General features: G+C 41.8%; 2 protein-coding genes across 6 annotated transcripts in view; both read right to left on the bottom strand.

Annotated features, from left to right (window-relative positions):
• Positions 1-14324, bottom strand: part of bcar1 (BCAR1 scaffold protein, Cas family member) — a 137744-nt gene extending 123420 nt beyond the window's left edge. For 4 of the 5 annotated variants that reach the window (XM_079681505.1, XM_079681507.1, XM_079681506.1 and 1 more), the window contains exon 1: positions 13818-14324. Coding sequence is in view for 2 of the 5 variants with exons in the window: in XM_079681506.1 (XP_079537632.1) it covers positions 13818-13829 (12 nt within the window). In the remaining 3 variants the exon portion in view is untranslated. The remainder of the gene's footprint in view (positions 1-13817) is intronic. The other variant, XM_079681512.1, reaches the window with a different exon arrangement.
• A 2878-nt stretch (positions 14325-17202) lies between these two features.
• The window catches only part of cfdp1 (craniofacial development protein 1), a 23135-nt gene continuing 18959 nt past the window's right edge, over positions 17203-21378 (bottom strand). The window contains exons 6-7 of the mRNA XM_079681504.1: positions 19169-19327; positions 17203-17891 (exon numbers count right to left, since the gene is read on the bottom strand). Coding sequence (XP_079537630.1) covers positions 17801-17891; positions 19169-19327 — 250 coding nt within the window. The 3' untranslated portion in view covers positions 17203-17800. The remainder of the gene's footprint in view (positions 17892-19168; positions 19328-21378) is intronic.

Genomic DNA, 21378 nt, shown 5'->3' with positions numbered 1-21378 from the left:
ATTCTATTGCCACATAACTAATGGAAAACAAACTGAGCACATACTGTGGAACACAATGATCCCAGTGGGGCAATAGTGTAGATTTCCTCAGAAACTACATTGAAGTATTTCTAACCACTGGCAGTAACAGTGTGTTCAGGACATCAAAATGATTCTGAAAGTTAAAGAACATTTTACCACTGAGATTTCACAAGCTTGTGGAGAGAAGCACCGAGCTGAACATTTGCTTATATATTTATATCCAAACTTCTGTGAGCAACACACAGCAAATTCTTTGGAGAATGCAGACCTACTTAAAGAGCCTGTGACACGAGTTTCCCCCATCATCCAAACCCATCAATTTGAGTAAATATTGTCCCCTTGAAAACCGTTACTGAACTGATTTTGGATATTTGTACTTTGATAACCATTAATCTGCCCTTCAATGTTGACCATTTCCTGGATCTTCTCAGGGATTCTTCAAGTCCCGCCAAATTATGTGTGACGTCATTGCGGGCACAGCGCTCCAGCTGCACCGTTCAGGATCCCAGCATCTGCATGTAAACGCACGATGGCGCACACAGCAGCAAGCTCACACAGCGATGACAGTTTAATTTTGAACGTGTCTGAGAGCTCATATGAGGCTGAAGGATCGGTTTATGTTGTATCTGTTAGAAGTTTAGGAATTAGGTGCGTCAATATGGGCGGTCATACGGGCATGTAGCCAGTGGTGGACTGGGACTAAAAATCAGCCCGGGACTCTCGACCGGCCCACTTCGGTACCGGCCCATCTGGATTCGTCCCGATGGCCAGTCCGCCACTGCACCCAGCCCAGCCCACGTAAACTGTCAACGGGGGAGCTTCGCTGCGGGGAAACGGTGGATCTAGTGTCCCGATCAGAGTGGGAATAATAGGAATAATAATAATAATCATAATCCGTGCATTTTATCCATTAATTTCCCCAACATTGTGGTAAAAAAACCACGTTTAATCCATGTTGGTGTACTACAACTACAAAAAGCATCGGTTTGTTTTCTCATCAGGAAATGCAGACCGTTCAAACAAACGATTTTTAAATCATCATCCTCACGATCATTTAATGTATCATATGTTCGCCGAATTGACATGAAAGCACTAATAAATGTAGTTTCATCCACTTTTACAACTACAAAAATAATCGATTTGTTTTTATATCACATCCTACGGGAGGAAATTCAGCAGCTCTCACTACCGATTTTTAATCCTAATTTAATCATCATCTTCACCACGATCATTTATGTTTATGTTCGCCGAATTGACATGAAAGCACTGAGAAATATGAATATACTGTAGTCAACTTAATTCAAACGTTATTAACGTGCCTAAACTCAGTAATTCACCATTTCTACGCATGACAACACACAGTTTTGTCCGTGTTTGGCTCTCTCGCCGCACAGTGAAGCTTTCCCGCATTGACGTCACTTCCGGCTTCCACCAAAACTTCAAAATGAGTTGAAAGAAATTCCCCGCGATGTTCGAAATTATTGATATTTATCGGAACGGTATCGCATCTTCTTTTTTAAACTGACGGTTCGAGATGACTAGTAGCCCAATATTTCATTGCACAACAGTTGTTGGGATGCTGTCACAGGCTCTTTAAAGGCCCAGTGAAGTGTGCACCTGTGCATGATCTGTTATGCTAATACGTATAGTAATGACCAAAATTGTCCATTGGAACCCATATCAAAAAATGTTGGAATAGCAACAAATTTGACGAGTTTTGAATTTTCCGGGGAAATCTGCAGTCGACCTTCGCCTTCGTGGGCGTGGCTTGCGATCTACTGCGTGACGTCACGAGATGGACGCCGCTGCACTGTTTACATTCACCACCGTTCGTTTTTTCTCTTTTTCAAAGTCGAATTTCTCAACGTTTTTGAGCTAGTATTTTCCTGGAAAGTGTGTCGGAGTCGACTGGAAGTGATTGCCAATCGAGAAAACCTGACAATGGAGGCGACAGTGAAGAAAGAGGGATGAAAAACACAGGGGAAACGATGCATTGCCGCTGGCTGTAGTAATGTCAAGTCTGCCGAAGTGGCGATGTTTCTGTTCCCAAAAGATGAAGGTGAGCCTGGCTGGTGTCATTGTTTCGTAGATTATTTGATTGATCATGATAAATAAAGGCCAGTGGTCGATTCGAGAGAGAGAGAAAGAGAGACTGACAGAGTTACAGGGTTGTTGTTAGCATCTGGTGCTAGCTCGGAGCTAACGGAGATTAGCTGTTTCAACAATAAGGAGAGGGAGAGTGCTCTCCTGTGGGACTGAGAGAGATAACGTCAGCTCAGGGAGGTAAACTGTAGCCTAAGTTATCTCAGTGGGTTTGGTCATCTATGTAAACAAATATTTCCATCTATGTAATATTAGTTGTATAAAATAGGTTAAGAAATCATTCCAATGTTTTTTGATTATTGAAATATATGTTTCATATGAGTGTTGAGAGCTGTATCCATAAATCTCTTAATGTTGCCCTCAAAGTGCACCAGATTACAGTGTGAGAAAAAGTTTTTAGAGAGTACTTGTCCATGGACAAGTGAGTTTGGCAATTTACTTGTCCGAATACATTTTTCACTTGTCCAGAATGGAAAATATGGCAACACACATGCTGCAACCTGCCTGTGAGACAGAGTCCAACCACACATGTCCAACACTATAGGCCTAATAATAATAATACATTATTTTCATAGCCTATAGGCGTACGCTTTTCTACAACTTAAAGAAGCTTGCACGCTTACACATGTCCTGCAATACACATGCTGCAGCTGCCCAGCTGCTCACTGTTTGTAAAAGTAAATAAATAGTATGTTCATTTCAATAATGTACTTTCTATACCCTGCTTCATAAACAATACTGACATCCCTGTGCTCCTCCGAGTCTGGGGGTCCGGGGATGTGAGGAAAACGCGAGGACACAGACAGGGAGGCTGTTTCACTTCATAAAGGAAATGGCGGTCAATATTAACAACACAGGAGCTAAAACGCTTAATAATCTTCATTACGTGTTAAAGAAAGAACATAAGAAAGTTTGACAAAGATGAGGCTGTTAAACGGGCAGCGGATCCGCTGTGTGTAGAAAGAGAGAGAGAGAGAGAGAGAGAGACGCTGAGCTGCAGCGATCAGCTGATCCGGAGCATAGAGAGAGAGAGAGCTGCGGTCCGCGGGGTTCGGCCTCGCGTCCTGTCCTCACAACTCTTATTAATCCCGGGACCTGACAATTGTTATTTGTTCCTACTCGGAACCGAGTTTTGCTTCCCAACCCTGCCACTGTGCTACACGTCCTGCCACGCCATGCCCCTGTCTCAGTACAGAAAGCGGCGAGATGCATTTCCTTAGGAATTGACAAGCAGAACCGAAACTAACATTTCTAAACGAACAATGTCGGACACGGACAATTTGCGAATGAGTTCTGCCTTTTGTAAACTTAATTTGTCAATAATTTGTCAATAAATGAGGGCGAAAAACGTCACTTGTCCACCGGACAAGTCAATTACAATATCTACTTGTCCGTTATTGTAAATAACACGTCCCGGACGGTGGGACGTGTGCTTTTTCGCACACATCACTTTCCTCATCTATCCTGTCCGAAAAGCTGTCCAAATCAATCATTTCTCTCACACTAGTATCACTTTCCAGAGTCTCCGCCATGTTTACAATCGCAACTGGGTACATCTTGTGACGTCACAGCCACTATCGTCTGCAACTTCCGTTAGGCTCAGACGGCAAAATTAATAATTCATTAATTCATTAATTATGAATTATTAAAAATTATTTTAGCCATGAACAGGCACAATGATATGTAAGGAATGAAACTGCCATTTCATTTTGGTGCAAAAACATGCACTTCACTGGGCCTTTAATGTCTGCCTGCCGGACTGAATGCTGTCAGAGAAGATGGGAGCTGTCTTAAAATACGCACACACGCACACACACACACACACACACGCACGCACGCACACACACACGCACGCACACACATACACACACGCACGCACACACACACACAACAACAACAAAAATAGATGCATCCGATACATTTTGGGTGCATCACTTTTATGAAGCACAGTTTCTGCCTTTGCGTTACACAATCTCCGGCTCTGTGGCAGGATCACACGTGCTTTGCTTGAAACAAACCAACACACAGACACACAAACACACATATCTTCAGTGTGCCTCATGAAATAGCAGGAGGCAGCAGGTCCATGTGTGAAAGCCAAGTTTAGCAAATCAGAACACATCCTGCCACAGAGAGCGGGAGCCGCCTCTGCACCTTCCACACGGCATCTCACATGAGTGGAGAAGACAGCCATGGAGAGCAGCCACATGCACACCCACTGCTGTATTTCCAACAATAATCAGTTACACCTCCATTAAAGAGACAGGGTCAACGTTAACCCATTCAATGCAGGCCTTGATAAAAGAGCAGCAACCACCACAGACAGCTGTCAGTCAACCAAACACCTGAAAACATACCTGTCTACGCCTTAATATCTTAATATATTAGTTGTATAGGGCCAGCCAGGGTTTATTAGCTATTAATGGAACTACTAGCTATGGCCAACACAATCCAAGGACAAAAGATGACTGCATGTATGGAACGGTTTTATTGTTAAGGGTGTGTCTTGGCCATCTTATTAGTATAGGGCAGTGTGTCCTAAAGTGGGGGGCGCGCCCCGCCTGGGGGGCGCAGAGGCATGACAGGAGGGGGCGCGAGAGACCAGGAGGAAAAATGTTTAGACTTTTTTTTAAATAAAATCATAATTTGGAAAATTATTGATTCGAAAATAATTAGGGCTGTCAAACGATTAACATTTGTAATCAGATTAATCCCAGCTTAAAAATGTATTAATCATGATTAATCACCATTCGAAGTATGTCCAAAATATGCCATTTCTTTATGTATATTGTTGTGGGAATGGAAAGATAAATGAAAGAAGGCGGGTATATCCATTATTTATTATAACTAGGGCTGTCAGTCGATTAAAATAGTTAATCGCGATTATCGCACATTTTTTATCTGTTCTAGATGTTCCTTAGAGGGATATTTTTCAAGTTTGTAATACTCTTATCAACATATGAGTGGAAAAATATGCTTTATGCAAATGTTTGTTTATTATCATTTGATCAATGACAAATATTCTCATGAATATGAAACATAACAACCTCTGAACATTAAAAATATCCGCCTCAATTCAACCTGGAAACTCTCTCATACAATACAATACAAAGTGTGTGTGTGTGTGTGTGTGTGTGTGTGTGTGTGTGTGTGTGTGTGTGTGTGTGTGTGTGTGTGTGTGTGTGTGTGTGTGTGTGTGTTTTTTTTATCTGAAAACAAAAAATCTCGGCTGAAAAAAATAAGGATTCAAATATCAAAATATGTATAAAAGTGAAATCTGAAAATAAATATATTATTCCAAAAAAATTGCTGAACTGAATCAAAATAATATTCAACCTGAACAATTATTTCAAATACTTTTTTTTATTTTGAATACATCATTGTATTTTTCAAAGTTCAGGATAAAAACTTGAACTTTCAAATAAATTGTATTTTTTTGAATGATCAAAACTTATGACCCTGAAATAGCTCCATAGTATATGGGAACTGAAAAGGCACACGGCTCCCTATGTGACTGAGCGGACCCTGCTGTTGCCCCTAGCAACTCTCAACCAACGTGAAGAGCTGTGGGAAATTGAGATGCAAGGTGTGTGTGTGTGTGTGTGTGTGTGTGTGTGTGTGTGTGTGTGTGTGTGTGTGTGTGTGTGTGTGTGTGTGTGTGTGTGTGTGTGTGTGTGTGTGTGTGTGTGTGTGTGCGTGTGTGTGTGTTTGTGTGTGTGTGTGGAGAGACACTGTGATGGATCGTTGGAGCTATGTGCAACTCAAGGCATACGCTCGAACGGGAGCTGCCTGGCCGCTTCAATCATGTTGCGCGCACTATCCGTGCTAAGTGTGCTGACTTTTCGTACAATGTGTCTGGCGACTGGCTACCTGCATAAAGTCAAGTGCTCGGCGCAGTTGTCAGCGAAATGTCCCTCCTCTATTTTCATTGAAACAGCTCCTTATATCCGTTAGCGCAGCTAGCTAGCACCAGATGCTAACGACAACAATACACGTAAGGTGTGCCCGTTGTCTCTCTCTCTCGCTCGCGCCACACATACACACACCCTCCCGGTCCTCCCGACGGCCAGTCGGTGCCTGCCGGTGAGCGTAGAAGTGTGGTCTGCCACAAGCGGACGGCAGGAGCGGGGCTGTCAGCATCAGCTTGTAGATGGTATTTTAAACTCGATGCGCTCTGAAACTACGGGGCAGCCGAGGACAAAAAATACACATGCGTTAATCGCGTTAAAATAATTTGTGGCGTTAATTTTTGCGTTAACGCGTTATTAACGCATTAACTTGACAGCCCTAAAAATAATATTATACAGTATAGTACAAGTACTGGGTCTCTGTGTTTCATTCAAGCTCGGCTCTGTGTGTGTGGAACGAGCCATTTTGTGTTCGAGAGAAAGAGAGAGAGAGAGAGAGAGAGAGAGAGAGAGAGAGATCGTTGTTGTTAGCTTCTGGTGCTAGCGAGCTACGCTAACGGATATAAGGAGCTTTTTCCACAACAAGGTGGAGGAGAGTCCTCTCCTGTCAGACTGAGAGGCTCAGGGAACTAAAGGACTGAGTGTTTAGATAGTTAACTTTAGTCTAAGTTATCTCAGTGGGTCTCAAACGGTTTGGTCACGATTAATGTAAACAATTATTTCCGAGGCACACGCTTATATGATCATTATAGCTATAAAAAAGTAAGAGAATAAATGAAAAACAGGTATAAAATACTATATGACAGTAAAAAAGAAAAAAAAGTTTAAAAGGGGACTGTAACGACGAGACGCCGTTACTTGAGCTCACGTGGACATGTGGATATAATATTGACGACAACTTCCCCTTTCCCCATGTCTGTTGCTGATTGTGTGCACCTGGTGCCCTGTGTTGTCTCCTCCCCCCTCACCTGTGTCTCATTATTGCTGATTAGTGTGTGTGGGTATTTAGGCTCTGTTTCCCTGTCTGTTAGAGGCTGGGAGTGTGTGTGAGATTCTGGTGGCTGCAGGCTGGGCTCGCGTGAACAGCAGCAGCAGGATTAAGGCTGTCTGTGTAATGTGTTCAGGTTTTAATAAATGCCCACATCGGGTTGTATTTTTGGACATTCTGCCTCCTTGCTTGGTCGTGCCGCTCAACGGTCAGCTTCACAATTAGTGTCAGAAGTCGGATTCGACCAAGTGAGGAGGTAAAATGTACGAGAGGAAAGAAGAGAGACAAGCAGCAGGAGACGAGAGAAAAGCAGCAGGAGACGAGACACAAGCAGCAGGAGACGCGAGACAAGCAGGAGGAGACGAGAGACAAGCAGGAGGAGCAGCGTTTGCAGGCCGAGGAGGCAGACCCGGACCCACGAGGAGTCAACAGAACCTGGGTCGTGCTAGAGGCAGACCAACGCCTTACAACAGGCCAACACAGCTTCCGGATAAGTGGCAGCACAACATGTTTGACAACGTTTGAAAGTGTGTCCATAGCCTCAGGGGAGGGATCTAGTGTGTCCATAGCATCAGGGGAGGGATCTAGTGTGTCCATAGCCTCAGGGAAGGGATATATTAGGTCCATAGCCTCAGGGAGGGATCTAGTGTGTCCATAGTATCAGGGGAGGGATCTAGTGTGTCCATAGCCTCAGGGGAGGGATCTATTCTGTCCATAGCCTCAAGGGAGGGATCTAGTGTGTCCATAGCCGCAGGGGAGGGATCTATTCTGTCCATATCCTCAGGGAAGGGATATATTAGGTCCATAGCCTCGGGGAGGGATCTATTCTGTCCATAGCCTCAGGGGAGGGATCTATTCTGTCCATAGCCTCAAGGGAGGGATCTAGTGTGACCATAGCCTCAGGGAAGGGATATATTAAGTCCATAGCCTCTGGGAGGGATCTAGTGAAAATGTGGATGAAGCTACTTTACATTTTTATGCGGACGATACCGTGATGTATTGTGCAGGTCCCTCCATTCAGGAGGCGGTTGTTAAATTACAGGCTGTTTTTAACATTATTCAGACTCAGCTCTCTGAACTAAAGCTTCTTTTAAATGTGGATAAAACCAAGATAATGCTCTTTTCAAAAGCTAAAAAGACACCAGAGCCTGTTTTAGATATTGTATCAACGCAAGGAACAAAACTTGAAGTTGTTGCCTGTTACAAATACCTTGGTATCTTGCTTGATGACTGTCTCTCTTTTAAACTTCATGTCAATAACCTGCTTAAAAAACTGAGGGTTAGGCTAGGTTTCTTTTTCAGGAATAAGTCCTGTTTCTCACTTGAGGCCAGGAAAAGGCTAGTCACTGTGACCTTTTTACCTGTGCTGGACTATGGTGATCTGCTGTATAGACAAGTTTACGCGAAAAACCACGGGTAGCGCCATAACCCTACACAAATGCACTTCATTTCCGCCGGAAGTCTTTTGCACAGCGTCTGTCGGTGTAAACCGGTGTAAACAGTCAGACGGGCACTGGTGTAAACACAGCGATTTCGATGCTAACAGTGATGCTAGCTTGGGAACACGATTCTACTTCTTTGACTGGAGATGGCGTTACTCTCCCCCACCCGAATTCAGTGCAAAACTGGAAGGATAACATGACGACGTGGCCCAGCATAACGTACAGCAAAATTTGCTCCTACTTCGTTCAATCCATGGCAATAGATGGAAAAGCAATGGACAGTCTGAAGGCCTCCGAGGCATATCAATATTTGCACAGCAACAAAGTTGGTTGTTTGAGTGAAAATAAAAATAAAGTTTGATGTAATTTCATTTCATTATTGCACTGTTATTGCATTATTGCATTTCATATGTTCCTTAGAGTGCTACAATTTCTTTTAACACAGTTCATCATTCATATTAAGCTCATACTGTACATAAATAACACTGAATGAATTAATTGTTTAGAGGAAACTAAAGAAATGGCTTCAACAAGAAAGATCACATGTTTAATCCTAACAGGTATTACAAATTAAAATATAAAAGCAGCCCACACAATTACATCACTATGAAAATATTCATATATAATATTAAAAAATACAATGCATGCAGTATTTGTTGTATTTATCTGTATTTAATGAACAACATGGCTGGGTGCTGGGTGCTGGTTTGTGGTCGTAGCACTCTCTATCTAACCACTCGTTCAGGTGCTTTCTCGAGTGATTGCAACCAACTACCGCACACGTAGTTCCCGAACCACTTTTCTTCATGTTGTAATTGTTATATCCTCTTTGTCTCTGCGATATCAGTGCTTTGTCGGCACAACGGAGCTAGCTAGCAAAACAAACCCAGTCCGCCAAAACGGAAGTGCATTGCATCGAAGGGAGGAGTTCAGGATGTAGAGCGGAAACGGCTCAATAACTTGTGTATATGAATGCACCTGCCAACTACCTGAGCAAACTAGATGCTGTGTATCATAGTGCTCTGAGATTTGTCACAAACTGTAAAGCACTTACTCATCACTGTACATTGTATACCAAGGCAGGTTTACCATCACTCACTGTACGGAGGCTCAGTCACTGGTACACTTTTATCTATAAAGCTATGTTGGGCAAACTCCCGTATTATATCTGTTCATTGATAAAGCAGAAAGTTGCAAGCAGCTATTGTCTGCGATCACAGGATATAGTCTTGTTAGATGTGCCAAGAGTAAGGACTGTCTTAGGTAAGACAGCTTTTATGTGCGCAGCTCCACTTGCTTGGAACAGTCTACAGGCAAAATTGAAATTGAGCATTTTTATTTCTCTGAATGTATTTAAGGCATGTCTAAATGAAATGCTTTCTGACACTCTGGGTATTTGTAAATGTTGAATATGTAAATATGATATCCTCTGTTGTTTGTATGTTGTTTTTATGTTTCATGTGGAACTAAATGATGCAGGTCTCCCTTGTAAATGAGATCGATGATCTCAAGGGACCAATCTGTCTAAATAAAGGTTTGAAATGAAATGAAATGAAGTGTGTCCATAGCCTCAGGGAAGGGATCTATTCTGTCCATAGCCTCAAGGGAGGGATCTAGTGTGTCCATAGCCTCAGGGAAGGGATATATTAGGTCCATAGCCTCTGGGAGGGATCTAGTGTGTCCATAGCCTCAGGGAAGGGATCTATTCTGTCCATAGCCTCAGGGGAGGGATCTATTCTGTCCATAGCCTCAAGGGAGGGATCTAGTGTGTCCATAGCCTCAGGGAAGGGATATATTAGGTCCATAGCCTCTGGGAGGGATCTAGTGTGTCCATAGCCTCAGGGGAGGGATCTATTCTGTCCGTTCTAGAAACTCAAGGACTTGAAGGAAGCCAAGACTGTTAAGACACTAAGTGGGCCATTGATTCGTTGAAGTACTATTTGCTGGGACGTCACTTCCTCCTGGAAACTGATCATCGCGCTCTGCAGTGGCTGAGCCGGATGAAGGACTCCAACACATCTCTCACAGGGTGGTACCTGTCCCTGCAAACCTATGACTTTACTGTCCAGTATCGGGCCGGGAAAGCCAACTTGGTGGCAGACTGTCTATCCCGGGTACATGAGAATTGAGGTACTGTGCGCTTTAGGAGAAGAGGGGGGGAATGTAACGACGAGACGCCGTTACTAGAGCTCACGTGGATATAATATTGACGACAACTTCCTCTTTCCCCATGTCTGTTGCTGATTGTGTGCACCTGGTGCCCTGTGTTGTCTCCTCCCCCCTCACCTGTGTCTCATTATTGCTGATTAGTGTGTGTGGGTATTTAGGCTCTGTTTTCCTGTCTGTTAGAGGCTGGGAGTGTGTGTGAGATCCTGGTGGCTGCAGGCTGGGCTCGCGTGAACAGCAGCAGCATGATTGAGGCTGTGTGTGTGATGTGTTCATGTTTTAATAAATGCCCACATCGAGTTGTATTTTTGGACGTTCTGCCTCTGCCTCCTTGCTTTGTCGGGCCGCTCAACGGTCAGCTTCACATGGAGTGATTTGTAAAATATCCATAAAGAAAAAGAAAATCTGTTTACAGTTCTGTTTCAAATGGGTGTTGAGAGATGTATCCATAGATCTCTTCATTTTGCTCTCAAAGTGCACCAGATTAACTTCAATATTTAAAAAACAAATCTTCCCGGGGGAGCATGCCCCCGGACCCCCCTATGTAAGGTCCACTCCCCACTTGTAAAAATAGCACTTTACCCCTGCTTACACCTATATGCCATGAGCTGATTATCGAGCCTTAATTGTAACAGTCGCAGGTACACTGTGTATTGCGTGGGGAATGTTGCAGTAGAAAGTTCCACTGTAGCGACCGGTACATTAATGGGAAACCCTAAAGGTTTGAGCACCCTCTATGAAACGTCAAGCTACCCCACAGCACCCCCAAAAGAAATCTGTGGCGCCGCCACTGAGCCTGCAACCCCGTTTTGAAGAAATGTGCAGTGCAAAACAGTCAATTTCAGCATTCAGCTATTTTTCGCTAACAGACCGTTGTTGAGGAGAACAGACCGTTGATAAAGGACGCTGCAGTCTAACAATCCGCAGAAAGATGTCTGTTCAATTGAACGTTGCTGTGGCAGAAAAAAACACTACTTTTCCTCCATCAGAAAAAAAAGAGGAATACTATTTTTATTTGTATTTGTATATTTGTGGATAACACAAAACAGGTTTCAATAGTGGCATAACTGTCACCAGTAAAGAAAAAGAGAACAAAAACAAAAAACTGCACAAGGGAAGGAAAAAGGTTAAAAGACAGAGAGCTGGGCATCAGATAAATCAGCAGAAGACAGAAAGGAAGTAAACACCATAGGGAAGAGCAGAGGAAGACAGACAGGAAGTAAACACTAAATTACACTTCGCATCAGGAACCTGCTCGTCCTATCTATGTTCTTTTTTTCCTTAATACCCAGCTCTCTGCACATTATCCCTCCCTTAATCAGGATAATGAGTGATATCTAAATCATGTCCAAAATGTACTTAGCAATATTTCATTATGTGAATTATGTATATGCCACTAATTGCAGTGCACAGCCATGATACCCATAAAAGCTCCTGTTCTAGTGTTGAAGATAAAACTTTGAATATACTTTTTGGCTACGATTGAAAGTACAGATTTAACTAATTCTGACAGCATAGTACAAGAAACATTTAAAAGCATGTAGCACAAAATGGAAAGTGCAAACATGCAGAATTCACTGTGAAATCCCAAAGCAGATCTCTAGCATTAGCAATGAATCAGCACATCATAAAAGCTGTGCTCATCTGCTTGTTAATCAATTATTAAGACACACACACACACACACACACACACACACACACACACACACACACACACACACACACACACACACACACACACACACACACACACACACACACACACACACACACACACACACACACACACACACACACACACACACACACACACACACACACACACACACACACACACAATCAGGGTCCTCCAGGCAGTTTTTGAAACATATCCTCAGGAATGTAATAAACCACAATAGCAATAATTTCCTACAGCATTTGCAGCACTGAGATTTTGGGTAAAAGCAACATATCCCTCACACACAGTATTATCAGCTGTCTAAAGGTGTTGCCTGCCGAGAATAGCTCTGGCTCTACACAGGCAGAGACTGTATATAAAGGTGCTTAGACCAAAGAGCCCTCACTAAACTGGCACATGAAGTGGAAGTACTCTGATCCTATATTTTAGTAAAGTAGTAATACCACAATCTCAAAATACACCATTACAAGAAAAAGTCCTTAGTTGAACATATTATTTATGTAAAAATATGTAGGCATCATCACTCAGCAAAGTGTATAAAGCATCAACAATTAAAGTAAGAACTATGCTAAAGAAAATGTAAATATATTAAAGTAAAGTACCTCAAAATCATACTTAAGTACAGTATTTGAGTAAATGTACCTTGTAACATTGCACCACTGGTTATTCCACACATTTTACAAACATTGAGATGTACTTTATTCCAACATAATGTAAATATTTAGCCTGGGTTATACAGCCATTAATGTTGCTAGCTATTTTAATAAACGCAGGTTAATGAAAGTTGATATTTAAATGATTGCAGTGCTGCTGTGTTGGGAGAAGTACTGAGATCCTTTACTGTAGTAAAAGTAAAAATACTATGGTCTTAAAAAAACTCCACTACAACAAAATTCCTGTTTTCAAAATGCTTCTTAAGTAAAAGTACAAAAGTAATAGCATCAAAATGCACTAGTCAAAAAGTTAAAGTGCACATTATGCACAATGACCCGTTTCAGAATAAAGTACAGAAATATGATCAGCTCAATGAACTTCAAGTGTCAAAAGTACTCGTTATGCAGAATGGCTCTATTCACAATATTATATTATTATGGTTATTATTTGATCCTGTTGTTATACATTTAAGATAATTTTAGTAATGTAGTTGGTCAATGTGGACCAAATTAGGATAATAGAATGACTGTGTAGATTAGTAGTAAAGCACTGCATTATTAGCATAGCATGTGTAAAATGTAAAATATTGGCCTCTGAAATGTAGTGGATTAGAATAATAAAGTAGGATTACATGTAAATACTCAAGTGAAGTACAAATATGTAAAACAAAAGTACAATATTTTAGTAAATGTACTTAGCTTAGTACTTTCCACCACTGTGTATAACTGGGTGTGTGCTGCATTGAATAATGGACGTGTTAAGTCTTGCTGTGCTGTGTAGACAAATAGTCTCTGGTATGAAACACTTGGGGACATACAAATAAGATATGTTGGGAGCCCCAGGGCTGACATACTCACAGGGACAGACATCTTGCTGCTGCTGTCACTCTCTGGCTTTCAACCGCACGGTGGTCCTTTTCCAAAATTGCTACTTTTCCACAAGAACGAGGGTTTCTTCAAGTGTCAGTCCTGCTTCAGCCAGTCCATACTGCACCCCGTGTGAGAGGCAAACATCCAGCTGTAGGGCGGTGTATGGCTCTTTGACTTCAGAGAGCCAGCATATGTCTCATCAGCAGAAGCAGCAGTGCGGCCGCATGAACGTGCAGCACAGCCGGCTGTCTCTCCTCTGTCTCCCGCCTTCTCTCTATCCCAGCCGCTCCTCGCTTCGTTCACGAATTCCTTCACGAAACCCTTCAGAAATGCTTAAAGAAAAGCTTTTAAACGACGAAGCGACTAGTCTGGAGGTCAAACGACTTCCACCGTTGTGTTGACAGCCGGTCTGAACCGTGAGTGAGGCCAGAGAGAACCGCCTCTGTGCCGCGGTGTGCTGCCGCGCGTGCCCCCACAGGGATGATCCAGTACAGACTTAAAGAGACCGCCTGCTAGCTACCCGCCGCTACACGCATACACTCCACATCCTGCACTTAAAAACCAACTGCACGGTCCCCCCTTAAAGGAACACACTAATGTGTTGCATGCTCATTTATTACACTTGATTTATATTACAGACAACTATTTTGAATGTATTTAGGGGATTTTAATCACATTACACTATGGATTATGGATTATATGCACAGAACAACAGTAGGCCTACTACTCTAAACATGATAGGGGAGACTGGGGACGGGAACACTTTTTGCATTTCTCTCAGTTTATCTGAGACTATTCGGTCTAGACCGGAATATTTAATTTAAATATATGCTTATTTCCCATACCATTTATGGATAACATATAACATATCATTCATTATTTGTCTGCAACTGACCCTTACCCAGGGGACAGTTGCAACATGTTTAAAATACATTACAATAGTTGTAATGAAATCATTATTTCACTTTAACATTATATCGTTTCCTTACCACCCAGGTCAAGTAAGTCAACAAAACTATGATTCCCACTAAGTAAATTAGGATAAAAAAAAATTAAGATTTTTTTCAATATGCGCAGCAACAGTCATTATTCTGGCATGTTTCTGGTTGGAGGAATAAGACCTGTTGGAACCGTCACCAGTCTCCTGTACAATAAAAGAAGAACACGTTTTCACAAACAATCTAAAAATGTAAATATTAAATAATATCCTATAGGCAGAAGAAGGGGTGAGATTGACAACTTTAAAGAGAGTATATTTTTAACAATCACAGCCAGTGGTTTCATTAAAATGTTATAATCTATTAGCAAACTCTTGAAAATTAACTGAACTTTGTGTTCCACAAATGGTTAGCTGTGATGTTGATTTGCGTTACCTTCTACAGTGTCTGACATGTATTTACATGATGAACTACCTTTAATTATTTTCTTTTGACTTGGTGCTGTTGTTTGTAAAGTCATGTCTGAAGTTAGTAGCATGTTTCTGCTTATTTTAACAATGTGCCCCAGATTCATTTAGACTGACACAAATCATATTGCATATGAGTTATTAATAATCCCACCTCTGATAACATGCAGAAGGGTGAAATAATAATTGGAGTATCTAGATAGGTTGTCAGAATGATGTGTGGTATACATAGTTGAGCCCTATACTGCTTTCTCTCTGTGTGTGTGTGTGTGTGTGTGTGTGTGTGTGTGTGTGTGTGTGTGTGTGTGTGTGTGTGTGTGTGTGTGTGTCTTTGTGTCTGTGTGTCTGTCTGTCTGTCTGTCTGTCTGACACATCCAGGCTCCCTGCTGAGGGTTAAATAAAGGCAGCTATTCTCATTTCTATTTGCCCAGTAACACCAGTAGCTACATGCAAATGTGTAATGGAGTCTATAGCGCCTACAAAAAAAACATGTAAGTCAAAAAACAATTAGAAGCACAATCACAAAACAAAAAAAATCACAAAATTACTTTTATGATTTTTGTAAATGCAATCACCAAAAGTAAAAAGCTAAAGTTAGACCATAAACATTTACATGCCAGTTGCATGGCCATGCGTCACCACGGCTAAGCTAAAGGTGGCTAATGTTTGGCGTCAGACAATTAGTAGTCTGATTAAGCTACTTGTTAGCAGCCGCCCTTTTTGTGACACAAAGATGCTACGGAAGTATACGAATGGAGTATTTATTGGCCTATTTTATGTCCTTAAACAAAAATTGAAATTCTCTTCAACTTGTGATAACCACAGGCTTTATTTCAGGCACTTAACCAAAAACACTTTCAAAAGACAGAGAAGGGAACCAGACGTCGTAAAATTCTGACTCATTTCCAGGTTTTTAGGAATCATTCCTGCACCACTCTATTGCACTTTGTCTTAATTGACAGGTGTGGTTCTGACCGACTGTGTATCTTTGGGTTGTGTCATAAATGATAAATTACATTTTTTTTATTTGATGCATGTCTTATCAAGGAAATGAAACTGTCAAGTGCACATCAATCCCTCATAACTGATGGTCTGTATGAAACCCAAATCCACCTCTACTGCGCTGGAACAGGTTGCACAGAAGAGATTTAGTGAAGCTATCCCGTCTCTATAAATAGTTACAGCTTCATGTTAAAATGATCATCCCTCTGGCTATCAAGTAAATAAAATAAAACATGAGGCAGAGGTTGCAACATCAGTTTGCTGATGTAGTGCTCATATCCTTTAGTAAATCCTAATCTGCTCCAACTGGAACATATTGCACCTTGTTGGTTGTTTCCATTATTATAAGAGATTATCTCCACCGGTTGTTTATAGGAAGCTGTTACAGTGAATGACCTCTGCTGAGATGTTTTGATTGGAGTGGACCTTTAGTGTCCCAGGATGATGTAAATGCTGTTTCAGAATAAAATGATGACACAAGAGATGCCTACTACTACAGATGCGTGGGGAACAAATGTGAGGATAATCTCTTGTCAACCATAAAAACCTGTGTGTGTGTGTGTGTGTGTGTGTGTGTGTGTGTGTGTGTGTGTGTGTGTGTGTGTGTGTGTGTGTGTAAGGAACAGTAATGTAGTTTACCAAAAGCCTTTTTTAATTTTACCACACTAGAGGCACCAAAAAACAGATGTAGACTTACTTTGGTTAATAGAAATAAAATGTAAGTACACCTTACAACAAAAAGGCTGCGTGACAAGTGTACTTATATGGAATTTTAGAACATTGAAGAGTTTTGGTTCTTTTTACATTTTACACAACTCGTTTATAATTACTCATTTTATTATGCCTTATAATTTATTGTTGATCAATTCGGGGTTCCATATGTGATTTATGGAAGTCAGCTTCACACTTAGAACAGAGACTCTTCACTTTCTGCAAGCAACTCAGAAAAAAAAGCAAATCAACCGGCAAACTTAAAATGTGTTTATTGAATATCTAATATTTACATGAAGAAACAAGATGTCCTCCTCTCAACACTCTCTGTCCTTGTGTGTTCCTAAAGGACAGATCCGCCCCTGAGGGACAGGAGTCAGTGTGGCCCTCTCATCTGATAGATAACAGGCAGTTTGATTGATCACACCTCCATGGTGGTATTGATCAGAAATACAATGTTCTGTACAGTGTCCCCAGAAAGATGGTCACCTGTGTGCATGAAACCACATGGTCATGATGTCAGTGGAGCAGGCAGATTCAGTGTCCCATGTTAATAAACATTGAAGTCCTCCTTAAGATCCTTGTGATTGGATCTCTACGTCCTAGTTGTAAAACAGCCCTGTGTGGATGTAAGACAGGAAAGAGTGACCACTTTCAGAAAATGCCCTTAGTGTGAAGGTTTGAAGCTGAGTTTGAAGAACTCAGCAACCCATCGTCCCACAAACTCAGCCTAATAATATCCGTCCTGAAATAGAGTGGAGCCACAGCACCGGTTTGAGCTCACTTTACCCGGGAACAACAAGTTTGTCATTAGAGAGAGAGAGGAACATCTGCTCCGCTCTGAGGGACTGTGTCATTGTTTCACGTTGCTCTGTCGCACTGCTTTCTCTCTCTCGAACTGCCGGTGGTCGACGCGGTCCAAGAAACTCTTCCGCTCCACATACCTACACACACACACACACACACACACACACACACACACACACACACACACACACACACACACACACACACACACACACACACACACACACACACACACACACACACACACACACACACACACACACACACACACACACACACACACACACACACACACACACACACACACACACACACACACACACACACACACACACACACACAGAACATTAGACCTACTTTTGTCAGAACAAGCACACACTGGCAATGCATGTGTGTGTGTGTGTGTGTGTGTGTGTGTGTGTGTGTGTGTGTGTGTGTGTGTGTGTGTGTGTGTGTGTGTGTGTGTGTGTGTGTGTGTGTGTGTGTGTGTGTGTGTGTGTGTGTGTGTGTGTGTGTGTGTGTGTGTGTGTGTGTGTGTGTGTGTGTGTGTGTGTGTGTGTGTGTGTGTGTGTATTGACTTGAGTTCCTGTTGTGTCTAAGTGTTTTTAAATGAGCCCCCATCCTTATGCTTGGTTGGAAGGTAAGTTACAAGTACATTTTAAGTATGTATCTCTGTGAGTGAGTGAGTGAGTGAGTGAGTGAGTGAGTGAGTGAGTGTGTGTGTGTGTGAGTGAGTGAGTGAGAGGCACAGAATGGCAATTAACAATTTTACTCTAAATTTCAAGCTACTGTACAAAATGTTTTAACGATACAGTACACTATGTTTATATGTTCAGTAGATTGGTATTTTGGAGAGTATCCCAATCTATATTGTATATTTATATATATAATGTGTAGATACTCCTGTGAATATAGGTCTTTTTTTACTTGTTTTAAAGTTGATTAAAAAAAAAAAAATGTTTTAAAATGTGTTTTATTTTTATTGTATTCTAATTATGTTTTAAGTAATTTTGTAATTCTTGTAGATTGACAGTTAAAATGCTGCATGGACAAAATTATTTAAATAAACTTGGGATACATAAAGTATCCATCTATCCATCTTAGCAGTGCACAAGGCATAGACTCATGTTACTTATGTTATTATTGAGCTTTTCTGAGACTATTGCTTCGTCACATTTATAAAAAATTGCCCCTTCACAATTTTCCCCAACCCGATTAGGCACTTTAATCCAAGATAATCCTAGTAAATAGATACTCTTGAATTTAAAGTTTTATTTTCATTGTTCACAGGTATTCCCAAGCCTTTCTCATCGGGGAATTCTGAACATCAAAGGTCGTGTTGTTCAGAGATCGTATCTGCCTGTTTTACACTCTTTGACCATCAGAGGGTTTTCGTGCTGTGAGGGTCTCTTACCCCTCTTTTCCACGGTTGTGGATGGCCAGCTCCTCGGTGATGCCTTCCTCCGATTTAAAAGCGTCCCAGTCCATCTTAGACTTCTCCAGCGTGCTCATCTTCAGTTTCTTTCCGCCCAGACGATTCATGATGCTCGACATGCCTGCAGGCCGCTTGACACTGCACACACAAGGAGGGGGGGGGGGGGCTTTAGACGTTCTGCTACACGTGTTCAAAATCATGCTAATGAGATCAACAGAGATCAGAGGAAATAAGAACCATGTAACACTTTAAAAAAAATGTTTTAATATACATCAACTGACACTTTTAAATGGCCTCCGACTCATAATGGACCAGCTTGATCTGGTCAGCTGTAATGCCTTTTTTACATTTTGTGAACAAAAATCCATGCTGCCATTTGTAAATATACGATTTACTGTTAAACCATCATAATGGGGCTTTTTTTGAATGTAGACTAAAATGTCAAAAGTCAAAAATGGTGTTATGAAGAACTCGGTCAAATACCAATCAATAAAGACATGCAGAGATACAAAACAAACTAGCCCAGCATCAAAACATCTACTGAAGTTTAATGAGATACAATGTTCCACTCTATTGAAATGCTGGTATTCCATGCTGCACAAACACACAAACTAACAGGTCTTCCATAGAGTGGTGCAGGAATGGGTCCTCAAATCCAGAGATTTCCGAGTTGGCTTTGGTTTTCAAAAACATACTTCTGGTTAAATGCCTCAAATAGGGCTGTGGATAACACACGCCCAATATATTTTTCACGTTTTGTTTTACGATAGTAAACACACAGGTAGATACTCCACTGTTGAATATCTGAAATGTCTATGTGTCATAAAAACAGTGGTTGCTAACAAGTGACTAAATGGGACCACTAAACGTCATCAAGGCGAATAAATATAGCTCTTTAGCTTAGCGGTGGTGACATGATGTCATACGACCGTTTTTACTTGAGGCTATTGCAGTGTTTCCCACATCATTTGATTCTATTTGTGGGGGCTCCGCACTCGCAACCTTCCGATCATCAGCCCACCTCACTATCCATTAGACCACCACCAAAAAAAAAAAGTGTGATTTGCAAAGATCTAACTTTCTGCAATATTCCAAAATCAAAAAGTCAAATCCATTGTATTTTTGTCGAAGGAGCGCTTTTGATGCTTACTTCCTTCTCCCTAATCTTAGCCCCTTACGGCCCGTCCACACATCGGCGTGCGTTGACGCTTCACCATTCACTTTGAATGGGGTGACATCACTTTTCGCCAAACTGCATTTTGGGAAGCGACGCGGAGCTTTGCTGGCGTGGCTCGCTGCAAAAGTTGAGCAATGTTCAACTTTTGACGCCTCGGCAGAAGCGTCAGCCAATCGAATCATATGCCAGTACAAGCTCTGGCCAATCAAACCGCTGCTTGTGTGTCAGGGGCGGGAGATTCATGTGATTGGTTGTTGGTCGAGTTTCAGACACGCCCGCCGGCAAGCGACAACACACGCCGCTGTGTGGACGGGCCGTTAAACCTCATCATCACAACTTAACACCTAACTCCACTGCTGCAAAAACAACTAAACTAACCCAATTCTAAGCTGCATCTTAACCTTTTGCGGTGCTGTGAAGTAGTGTGAACCGGCCAAAACGTCTTCAAAGGCCCTTACTAGAAGACTGCAATGGGAGCGAGCGCACACACGCACACACGCACACCACACACACAACACACACACACACACACACACACACACACACACACACACACACACACACACACACACACACACACACACACACACACACACACACACACACACACACACACACACACACACACACACACACACACAACACACACACCACACACACACACAATAACACAAATCAGTCAGGTGGGCTAATTGAAAGACTCACTGCCCTTTCACTTACTGGATTGATTTAATGACATGGGCTTTAAATGTCACAACAAAATGGAACCGGTCCTGTTAAGCACTTAAGCCAACTTCTATTAACAAAATGTTATTAGATTACAGACGTTTGCTGTATAAAAATCTATTCTGCTGCTCAGAAAATAATATATTTTTTATTGTTTTCAGGTTGCCTCATGACTTTCCCTCTCACTGATCAATGCTGGTCGCTAACACCGCCAGTCTTAAGAAGGCATACACTCTGTCCTCAAGTGATGTGATTTATACAGTATCAGAGGAGTCTCTGAAAAAAA

Source organism: Notothenia rossii, assembly GCF_949606895.1.
Source record: "Notothenia rossii genome assembly, chromosome: 5".
In the NCBI taxonomy this organism is placed as follows: Eukaryota; Metazoa; Chordata; class Actinopteri; order Perciformes; family Nototheniidae; genus Notothenia; species Notothenia rossii.
This window is presented reverse-complemented; position numbering and strand designations above follow the sequence as displayed.